General features: G+C 33.0%; 1 protein-coding gene across 1 annotated transcript; it reads right to left on the bottom strand.

Annotated features, from left to right (window-relative positions):
* Positions 1-7,346: 7,346 nt before the first annotated feature.
* On the bottom strand, positions 7,347-9,238 carry UGT79B25 (cyanidin 3-O-galactoside 2''-O-xylosyltransferase FGGT1). The gene is made up of 2 exons (XM_004487530.4): positions 8,493-9,238; positions 7,347-8,124 (listed from the first exon to the last, which is right to left on the bottom strand). The coding sequence occupies exons 1-2, from the start codon at positions 9,202-9,204 to the stop codon at positions 7,469-7,471; spliced, it is 1,368 nt and encodes a 455-aa protein (XP_004487587.1). The 5' UTR covers positions 9,205-9,238; the 3' UTR covers positions 7,347-7,468.
* Positions 9,239-12,300: the final 3,062 nt, after the last annotated feature.

Raw genomic sequence — 12,300 nt, 5'->3', positions numbered from 1 at the left:
CTTGCACATATTGGGTCTTTCTCCACATAGGAAGGGAGCCCAAAACCCAACATATCTCCCCCTCACAACTATGTGGAGGTGACCGCCAAACCGGCGATCTCACAACAAGTTTCAAACTTGCTTCTCGGTAATGCCTTGGTCATCATATCAGCACCATTATCATCTGTATGAATCTTGGCCAATTCCAACAATCCAGCATCCAAAACATCACGTATCCAATGATACCTAACATCAATGTGCTTGGACCTAGAATGAAAGGTTGAGTTCTTACCAAGATGAATTGCACTTTGACTATCACAAAATAGCAAATACTTATCTTGAACAAAACCAAGCTCCTGCAAGAATTTCCTCAACCATAACAATTCCTTGCATGCTTCTGTAATGGCAATGAACTCTGCCTCAGTAGTGGACAATGCAACACACCTCTGCAATCTGGATTGCCATGCCACAGCTCCCCCTGCAAGCTTAATCAAGTAGCCTGAAGTAGACTTTCTGGAATCAATGTCTCCAGCCATATCAGAATCAGTATATCCCACAAGAGTAGGCTTATCACCTCCAAAACAAAGCCTCAAACTGGTAGTACCACGAAGATACCTCAAAATCCATTTCACAGCATTCCAATGCTCTCTACCTGGATTAGACAGAAATCTACTAACTGTACCAACAGCATGTGCAATATCAGGCCTTGTACACACCATTGCATACATTAAACTACCCACAGCAGATGCATAAGGAACTCGTTGCATATCTGATTTTTCAGCTTCATTGGTAGGACTCTGACTAGTACTCAATTTAAAATGAGTAGCAAGAGGAGTACTTACAGCCTTAGCATATTCCATCTGGAACCTCTGTAACAGTCTTTCAACATAGTGTTCTTGTGACAGCCAAAGTTTCTTCTTGTTCCTGTCACGCATGATTCTTATACCAAGAATCTGCTTAGCAGCTCCCATGTCTTTCATGGCAAATGACTCGCCCAATTGCTTCTTCAACCTGTTAATCATGGAAATATTTTTCCCAACAATAAGCATGTCATCAACATACAATAACAAGATAATGAAATCATCATCAGCAAACTTTTTAACAAAGACACAGTGATCAGAAGTAGTCTTCCTGTAGCCTTGCTCACACATAACTGACTCAAACTTCTTGTACCACTGACGCGGGGCCTGCTTCAAACCATATAGACTCTTTCTGAGCCTACACACATAGTCTTCTTTGCCTTTAACAAGAAAACCATCAGGTTGCTTCATGTAAATCTCTTCCTCCAAATCACCATGAAGGAAAGCAGTTTTTACATCCATTTGCTCTACCTCCAAATCAAGAGTAGCAGCCAAACTCAACACAGTTCTAATGGATGACATCTTCACCACAGGAGAAAAAATCTCATTGAAATCAACACCCTTTCTCTGTCTGAAACCTCTCACAACTAATCTGGCTTTATATCTTGAAGATGTAGAATTGTTTTCTTGCTTCACTCTGAAGATCCACCTGTTTTCCAAAGCCTTCTTTCCCTTAGGTAGTTTCACCAAATCAAAAGTGTGATTATCATGCAAAGACTTCATTTCATCTTGCATAGCATCCAACCACTTCTTCTTTTCATCACTCTCCATGGCTTCATCATAACATTCAGGTTCGCCTCCATCAGTCAAGGTAACATAGTCATCAGAAGGATACCTGGTGGATGGTTTCCTCTGCCTAGTAGACCTCCAAACTTGAGCTTGAGGTGGTTCAGGAGCATCACCAAGATCCTCATCTTGTGACATCTCATGTTCTTCTTCAGCATCATCATTAGGAACATCAAAATCATCTCCAAGCTGCTGATCACCAACATCACCATGTTGCTCATCATTCTGAACATTATTTTCAGCAGTATCCAGATCATGTGTAGGCATCCGAACTGGATCAACATCAGACAAACCATTATCAATCTCAGGTGTAGTCTTCTCCATCTTATCAATGTCTTCAATGGTTTGGTCTTCCATGAACTTCACATCACGGCTTCTAACAGCTTTCTTCTCAACTGGATCAAACAGCTTGTAGCCAAATTCATCCTGACCATAACCGATAAAGATGCACTGTCTTGTCTTCCCATCCAACTTGGATCTCTCATCCTTTGGAACATGCACATATGCTTTGCAACCGAAGACACGCAAATGATCATACCTGACATTCTTGCCAAACCAAATCTTGTCTGGCACCTCAGCATTCAAAGCAGCTGCAGGACTCAGATTAATAACATGCATTGCCGTGTACAATGCTTCACCCCAGAAATGCTTAGGCAACTTTGCTTCAGAAAGCATACACCTAACTCTTTCAATCAATGTCCTGTTCATTCTCTCTGCTAAACCATTCAGCTGAGGGGTTTTAGGAGGAGTCTTTTCATGTCTGATACCGTGCTGCTTGCAATAAACATCAAATGGTCCACAATACTCACCACCATTGTCAGTACGAATGCATTTCAACTTCTTGCCTGACTGTCTCTCCACCATAACATGGAACTCTTTGAATTTCTCCAGAACTTGGTCTTTTGTCTTCAAAGCATAGACCCAAAGCTTTCTGGAACAATCATCAATAAAAGTAACAAAGTAAAGTGCACCACTAATTGACTTTACCTTCAACGGGCCACAAACATCAGAATGCACCAATTCAAGCAACTCTGACTTCCTTGAGGAAGGATGTTTCTTGAAGGATACTCTAGTCTGCTTACCAGCCATGCAATGAGAACATTTCTCCAACTCTGCACTCTTTAATCCCGGAAGTACATCCTTTTTAGCTAAACAATTCAGCCCCTTTTCACTGATATGACTAAGCCTGCGGTGCCACAAAGAAGCCTCCATATCCATGGCATTCACACTGTCTTTAGCAACCAATGCTTTAGTCCAATACAGTTTATTAATTTTCTCCCCTCTGGCCACAACTAAGTTACCTCTGGTGAGTTTCCATTTTCCTGAACCAAAGTGATTATCATAACCACCATCATCAAGCATCTGCACAGAGATCAAATTAAAGCGAACATCTGGAGCATGTTTGACTCCTCTAAGCAACAACTGCACTCCCATGTTGGTCTGCAAACAAACATCACCAATACCAACTACCTTGGACACACCATCATTACCCATCTTCAACACTCCAAAGTCACCAGAAGTGTAAGATGTGAAGAACTCCTTCCTTGGTGTAACATGCAGTGTAGCACCACTATCAATAATCCACATGCTCTCATCTGATACAAGATTGACTGAGTCATAGTCACGGAGAATAATCAGATCATCACAAGTAGCAGTAGTAACACGGTCATCATCATCATGATTCTTATCTCTCTGCTTACTGTTATTGTTTTTGCTCTCCCTTTTCCATATGAAACAGTTCCTCTGTATGTGCCCCATTTTGTGACAATAATTGCACTCCACATTCTTGTGTCTGGACTTGGACTTACTTCTGTTGTTCTCTCTACTCGCACTTCTGTTATTCTGTCTATTCCCTTTCGGTTCCTTTCTTTGACTTCGGCCCCTGTTCTCAGTGACAAGTACCTCGGAATGAGATGAAGTACCTTGTGCCTTCCTTCTCATCTCCTCATTAAGAACACTTCCCTTTACACTTTGCAAAGAGACAACACCATCAGAAGCTGAGTTTGTAATTGAAACCCGAAAAGTTTCCCAAGAATCTGGTAGAGTATTCAGTAGCCATAGTCCCAACACTTCATCATCAAATTTGATACCCATACCTGACAATTGATCTAGGAGCCCTTGAAAATCATTTAAATGATCTGAAATAGAAGTCCCCTCCTTGTACCTCAAATTCATCAAGGAGTTCAACAAATACAACTTATTATTCCCTGATTTAGAAGCATACAAAGATTCAATCTTCTTCCACAAGGATCTTGCATGTTCCTCATTAGCAATGTGATTATAAACATTGTCTTCTACATATTGCCGAATAAAACCACAGACCTGCTGATGTTCAAAGCTCCAATCCTCATCAGTCTTGGATTCTGGCTTCTCAGTAGCAAACACAGGAAGATGCAAATTCTTCACAAATAACAGATCCTTCATTTTTCCCTTCCATAAGTGATAATTAGTGCCATTCAAACAAATCATTCTATTTGTATTTGCCTCCATCATTCAAACAAGTCAAACAGCCCCTTAACCAAAGAGCTCTGATGCCACTCTGATGGGAAATTCAACAACAAATATAATAACAACTCTAACAGAGCAATATGCAGCGGATAATCAATTTCCCAAACTTGCAAGAATCTGTGAGGAGCAATCAACAAATAATCACAGCAACTAAAATCACAATCACAAATGACACAATAATTTTTAACGTGGAAAAACTTTCTCAATGTGAGAAGTAAACAACCACGGGACCAAGCCAGTAATAGAGCTCCACTATGATCAAAATATGGGTACAAGAGAGTTTCTAATATGGCACAAATTCGTGCTCAGTAACCAGCCAAAAACAGCAAGGTAACCAGCACAACAATCAGCCAACACAATGAGAAAACAAACATGAAATTGAGAACAAAGTTCAGCAAAAAAAACCTAGAAAAACTGCTGCTGTCCGAGTTCAATTTCTCCCACCTCAGACCTCTGATCGACGATCCAAACGGTCAGAATGAAGTACCACGAGTCACGAACCTGCTGTCCAAATTTCAGCCCGATCCGGCGGTGAACGAAGGAGAAATCGCGAATCTAGTGCAGCTGCTCTGTTTTATGCGAAAATAGGGTTTGCTCTTCCTCTCTCACTTTTCTCTTTGCCTCTCTCTCTGAATTCAGCTCTTACACGCCCCCTAATCTGACCTCTCTCCACTTGGTTAAGTGAGACACATGGACTTGCACATATTGGGCCTTTCTCCACATTGGAAGGGAGCCCAAAAACCCAACACAATCTTCTCCGTCCAGAAGTGTTTATTTTCAAAGTGCTTGTTGTGTGAAGCCATGCATAATATTTTATTGGTCGTTCAAAGTGTTTTCTTGTTTATAAATATGCCAAGTTTATGATCATATTTCTTCACTCTTCCACTTTTCACAACTTCTCTCTTCTTTATATTTTCACTCTTCCACTATTAATATTTCTTCTTTGCTCTTTATATTTCATCTAAATGACATTGTTATGGAATGATGATAATCACAGATCAACGTTACACCACATTCAAAAAATTGTAAGTAATACAATACTTTATGTTATATTTTTAATTTTTTTTTATATTTTATACTAAATTTCATTCTAAAATATAATTTTATTATAATATCTTCTAAAATATTTTTTTTATTTTGAAATTCAATTTCAAAAAACTAGAGGTTGAATTGAGATATACCAAATTTGAATTTTTAATTATTTTTATGTTTTCATATTTTTTATATTTAATGCGTTTATAATGAGATGAAGTAAAAAAAAATAATTCAATTTAATATATATATATATATATATATATATATATATATATATATTATATTTTATACTAAGTTTCATTCTAAAATATAGTTTTATTATAATATCTTTCAAAATATTTTTTTTTAATATATTTTATACTAAGTTTTATTCTAAAATATATTTTATACTATATTAGGATTCATCTCATTCTAATATCTTAAAATATATTTTTATTCTTTGCTTATTACATGATTCATCTCAAAATTTAAGATCACTTAGCCATAAACACATTGCACTAAATTCTTTAATAATTCCATTGTTGAATCAAGTCGGGTTTGGTAACGTATCACAAATAAAAAGTTATAAAATAGACAATTCACTTATTACTGCTTTAGTTGAAAGATGGAGACATGAAACCCACATGTTTCATCTTCCAACGAGTGAATGTACCATAACATTAGAAGATGTTGTGCTGCTACTTGACTTACATGTTGGGGGGTAAATTTATAACTGGATCAACTATGGTATCATAGACAAATGATTTTTTAGATTTGTTAGAAGTCATGCCACCTGAATCTCAAAGAAAAGGAAATTTTGTAAAATTAAAATGGCTAAAAGAAACATTTTCAATGTTAACTTCAGAATAATCTAATGAAGAAATAATTATACATTGTAGAGCATACATTTTATAATTGATTGACGGTATATTAATGTCTGACAAATCCCACAACAGAGTACATATTATGTGGTTGCACTTGTTGAGAGATTTGCGAGAGATGAGAGAATACAATTGGGGGTTCAACGTGTTTGACAACACTTTATAAAGAATTGTGTCGTGCATCTGAACCCGGTGTTATGCCGATCGGTAGATGCTCACAATTTAGCCAACATTTTTTCCAAGAATCAATGTTCGACACAACACAACAAAGTCAATAGTATATACCAACACCTCCTGACACTCAACCGCCTCCTCATACTTTTACCCACACACCACATCAATCTTACGGGTTCACGTCAGGGGAACAATTTAATTTTGACAGCCAACAACCACATCAAGAAGACAATCATTGACTATCATTTGCATCAAGCGAAGATGAATTGTTGTATAACACGTTCAACACTCGTCATAATATACTTGAATCCGCTACCCAGTTACTGAATAATATGTGTCAACAAAACTTTCAAATTCCAAGCTTTGGGAATGAATAATATTCGTTGAATCAAATATCCAACTGGTGGAAGTAGTTCTTCTGCAGCACTTCCTCTTAGACATCTTCATCTGCAAGAAGACGAAGATCAAGAATAAGAAGAAGAAAAACAAACTCGTGATGTACCAAGGCGTCGTCAAAATTCCGTACGTGTGAGAAAACCTCAGTAATGTGGTATTGGAGGCCATCTTCGGCATTAATTATCGTAATTTTTGTAAAATTTGTGATGTTTTTTTATGAATAAATTATGTAATTTAAACTTTTATTGTAATTTAAAATTTATATTTATGTATTTTTGTGAATTATATATATATATATATATATATTATTTTTGTTATTTCAATAAAAACTGAAATAAATTGAATTAAATGTTTTTTTTTTATTTAAAAAAAATATTAGGGAAATCCCGATTTAGAACTTGAGCTTCCTAAAATTTTATCGTAATTTAAAATATCTATTTATGTATTTTTATGAATTATATATATATTAATTTTGTTATTTCAATAAAAATTAAAAAAAAAATTGATTTTTTTTAAAAGCCTTTGTAATATCGCCATTTGAAACTTGGACTTCATTAAGGAAGTCGCCGTTCTAAATGGCGACTTGTAACTAAGGAAAAAAAAAAGGAGTGTTTTAGTATTTAATTTTCAAAAAAGAAATAATTTGATAATTTTTTTTTCAGAAAAGAATTATTTAAAAAAAATTCCCAAAAATGTGTATATTTGTTCAAATAATCATCTAACATGGAAATGTACTATACCGATCAAATAATCACAACCTTTAATCTTAACATTATGTTTTGGAATCAAAATTACAACAAATTAATATAGAAATAGTGAATATCATAAAACGTGATTTAGCAAGATTTATTATCATTGCAACTAAAAAGGCTAGAGCAAATCATAAAGCTTGCGGCAGAAACTATCAACACAGGAAGATTCTAAGTTCTCACTCAATAAAAAGTTCCTCATTTTTGCATGATTTGCTCTAACTTCTCTTCCAATTTCATTCCCTTCATCCATGACAATGTTCACAGCCTTACAAACACTTTCCTTTGTAAACAATCCATCTTCTTCACCTTTCTCAACTTCCACACCAACTTTCAACTTTGCACTCATCATTCTTGCATTCAGGATATAGTCAGCACCGACATGTGGCAACAACACCAACTGACACGTATTAACGAGTCCCTCAGTTATAGAAGCAGCTCCACAATGTGTTATAAAACACCCAACAGATGAATGTTCTAAAATCAATTGTTGCTGCACCCAACCTCCATAAACAATCCCTCTTTCTTTAACCCTTTCGTTGAACCCTTTAGGAAGAGCCTCTTCAATAGACTCAAATCCAATTGGAGGCTTAAGAGCCACAAGAAATGGAAAACCTGTTAATTCAAGACCAAGCAACAACTCTTGGAATTGATTATGTTCTAATGCACTTTCAGTTCCATATGCACAATAAACCACAGAACCATGTTTGAATCCATTAAGCCATGATACCCATTTTTCCTCTAAGCTAGATAAGGTTGGCTCAGGTAAAAGAGGACCTAAAATCAAATAACCATAAAATAAGTTAAAGTATTAGAATTCAAAATAAAAGTTAAAATATTAATTTAATAATTAATATATTAACGTTTGTTTAAATAAAAAGAGAGCAGAGTTCAAACTCTAATCAATTTAAGTTAATTAAAGTAGTATATTTTGTCTTTTCATATCAAACTCAAATATTAAAATATATTCAATTTATCTTTTCATTTTTTAAGATAAAATAGTATAATTAATAAAAAAACTATATTTAAAAAAATAACAATAAATACATCTAGTAAGTTAAAAGAATTCTTTTAATTATGATAATTTTATTTCAATAGGTGCTTGTAGTTATAGTAAGATGGAGTAATATATTAGCATTGGTCACCTGAAAGAAAAACAGGTTTTCGAAGAACCATTTCAATATAATCAGCATATATCCCATCAATTTCTTTGCAACCTTTGAAAGCAATTGCATCTGACAATTTTGAGCCTGATTCCAGACGATCGAAGAATAAAACACCACTGCCAAACTCTAGTTTCTTAAATGAAACTAGAAATCGAAGTTCGTGTGAATGCAAGTTGATGCATGAATCAGGGAAACCTGAAGGTGGTTTCAATAGATCAACTTCAGTCAACTCTCTTCCTTGACTTGGTCGATTTCCAAGGTAAGCTGTTGAAATTGGATTCATTATCCAGTTTTGAACACTTTTGATGCCAAGTTTTTTAGTCAAGTTTGGGAGCCAATGTTGGAAATCAAAGAAAACTATCTGTGGCTTTAGTTCCTTTAGAAGAAGTTCAATATCTTTCTCTGTTTGATCCATGGCTGTAGCAATAAGAGGGAATAAAGGAAAGGGGACATCTGAAGTTGTTTCAGCACCATGAGGAAGACCATCAACATGAGGAACATTGATAGTAAAAAATGTTATAAGATGTGGATGAAGGTTGAGATGTTGTAACTTGTTGAGTGTTTTTTTGGGAATGAAGAATGAGATTTTGTGTCCTCTTTGTGCTAATTTGTTAGAGAGGTGAAGAAATGGTGTGAAATGTCCCATAGCAAACCATGGAAACATAGCTATGTGCAAAGGAGGAGCTTCCATGATTGATAATAATGAATGGAAAGAACTAGGGACATAAATATATATACAAATATTTAAACTGAAGTATATATTAATTCTATTATTGTATACATGATGCGGGTGTTTTATTTTAATAACCCAATTTAAAAAAAATTATTCATATATTTTAATTGAAAATTATATATCAAGTCAAACTATTATTTTTATTGATTTAGTTAGAAATTGTAAATTTCAAAAACAAATTTCTTAAAAAAGTTTGACTTTTGAATAACTATTTTTTTTTTTAAAAAAATTTCTTTAAATTTTATTATACTTTTAAAAGTCGTAATTTCAAAAGGTAATTTCTGTAACTACGTAACTTTAGAAAGTTAGTTATTTCAAAACGCAATTTAATATGATTAAAGAAAAAATAAATTTTAAGATAATTATTATTATAAATTTAAATTTCCTTAAAAAAGTCGTATTTGTAAATAACGACTTCTAAATAAATATATAAAAGAATAATTTAATATATAATTTTTAAAATAGAGTGTATTGATGATTTTAAAAAAAATTAAATTATTAAAAAAAAACCACGTGATGCATCCTATAATATTATTAAAACGACAACAATAATATTACATATGTTCCACAGCTCACTAATCGTCTTCTGGCAACAAATAATTCCGAAATTCGTGGTAGGTGGTACGTGTTAGTGAAAGAGCTAGGTAGATATGTGCACGTTTGAGGACAAAAAGAAAAGACTAGTGTAAAGTTTTAGAGAATAAAATCATACTTTATCTCAACAAAACTATAATATTTGAGAAATAGATTTAAATGGAACAATTAAATATACAAAAGTGTGGAATATGAAGATAATATTTATATACATAAAATAACTAGAAAATATTGGGTCCAGGTCTGTTTGATTAACAAATTTGATTTGTAGATCTCATTTCATTGTCTTGTATCAACATTTTCCTTATGCATACCTATTGGTGAGAAAAGGAGGCAACTAGGTAGCCTCAGCTTTCCTTGTTTTCCTTGGATAGTAACCAACATAAAAAAGAGAAAAATAGAATTGTATCGTACACTCTCCACTCGTACCTTCTACCTCTCATCTTCATTGAAAATATCATTTTGCCTTTTTCTATTATGTATAAAATACTCAAAAAAATTTATCACTCCATTCTTCACCTCTTTTTTCGAAAATTACAAAATCTACCTAATTATTTAAAAATTTTAAACTTTCAAAATGTAAATGTAACACCTTTTATTTTAATTAATTAATTTAAAATCTTTAGTTTTATTTATTCTTTTTGATTAACTTAGTGTGACGATAGTAAGATAATTATTCCTTGGATGTTTAATTATTTAATAAAGTATTTTTATATTAATTAATTAATTATTGGGATTTTTATTATTAACTAATTAAAACTCGTAGAAATATCTGTCTTAGAGTGAACAATGACCAAGTCGATTTTGAGTAAGTCAAAATTGAATCACCCACACTACTACTTTTGATAATTATATTTTATTTTTAATAGCATTTAGTTTATAGAACCGTGCATTTTCCCTTGTGTCCATTCAAATGTGTAACTAGCAAGAATAAATACATGAATGTCAATTAATTCTTAACGGTTGGTCATTGAATGGTATTATTCTAACTGATTTCCTTATTCATGTGTGCAATTAAACTCAATGAAACGAATTATTCCTTCTCTTTGATTAGCTACACGCCTCCTTTATTAGTCACATACATCTCTCCTTCTACTTCGTACGACACAATTAAACTTGCGGTAGATAAAAGAAGTCATAATCACTCACACGTTTATTACCAACATTACATTTATCTCAAATATTTTTTAATTAGTCACTCAAACAACCATCCTCACATTCTCTCGCATTTTGATCGAAGTTCTAAAGTTTCGTTTCTTCATCTTGGTGAGATTTTCGAGGGCTATATAGTGTCACCTGAAAGGAAAGCACTCGAGGTAAGAGTTTTTTCCTCATGCATTGTTAGGTTAGATACTAAATTAGCAATTCGGAAGATATTGATATGATGTCTTGATGTCTTAAAAGAAAAAGGTCGATTTTATTTTCGTCGTAAAGAAATTAACATGCATTGATTGTTTCTTTTGAGTAATATCTCTATCTTGATGAAATTAATTATAGAGTTCTATTTTTATTATAATACTTTGATAAATATGTTAGTAGTGAAAATATTTAATGTCTTACGTGTTTTAGAGTACTTAATTATAAAGTTATAATTTTTATAGTGATACAATTATTAACATGTTTATTATGATGTATTTGGTTTTAAGTCTTGACTTTTGAGTATTTTAAATTTAAAACTTGACTTTTATGAACGATATATGTGTCTTGAGGAAATTGATGAGAATTTTATATTTTTTAATTTTAACAATATGAGAAAATTGATTATTGAATGCATTAATAAATAGTCCATTTTTAGAATGCGGAAAACTTTATAGTGAAAGGAATGAAATTTATGTTGTTATTGTATTCTTGGTAATATGAGTTTTAGTTTTAATCAATAACACGTAGCCAAATTGAATCTTATGGATTATTAAAATGAACGTGGTGATTTTGAGATATTTATTCACATTTGATGCGTTAAAGTTATTGAGTTCTAACTATGAACATCCATGATAATGTACGTAAAATTGATGTTTTATGTGATTTAAAAAAAATTAATCTGAAATAATTTGTCTTTATGGTTGCCTAAGTGGCGGGTTATTTGTGTTATGATTTTCTTTCTTTGTGGTTGCCTAAGGGGCTAGTGATTTGTACATTTCGAACATCATTATCATTGTCATGACATACTATATCCATATTTGTGGACGCCTTAGTGGCTGGTTTAATTTTCCCTATTGGTATGAGTGACTTCTGTGTAGACGCCTTAGCGGATCATATATGTTTAAGAGCATGCATAACTTGCATACATTTTATTGTCATTTTTATTTTTATATAATTATTTGTTCTAAGGTGAGTTACTACTTGAGTTATTTAGATACATTTTATAACTTTTGATACACCTTTGCGAATTATAAAAAAAAAAAAAATTAATTTCTCTAAATCTTTTATTACAAAAATATTTTATATTTATATTTTATGGTT

Source organism: Cicer arietinum, chromosome 1 (genome assembly GCF_000331145.2).
Source record: "Cicer arietinum cultivar CDC Frontier isolate Library 1 chromosome 1, Cicar.CDCFrontier_v2.0, whole genome shotgun sequence".
In the NCBI taxonomy this organism is placed as follows: Eukaryota; Viridiplantae; Streptophyta; class Magnoliopsida; order Fabales; family Fabaceae; genus Cicer; species Cicer arietinum.
Note: the sequence above shows the minus strand (reverse complement) of the source record. Positions and strands in the feature narration are given on the sequence as shown.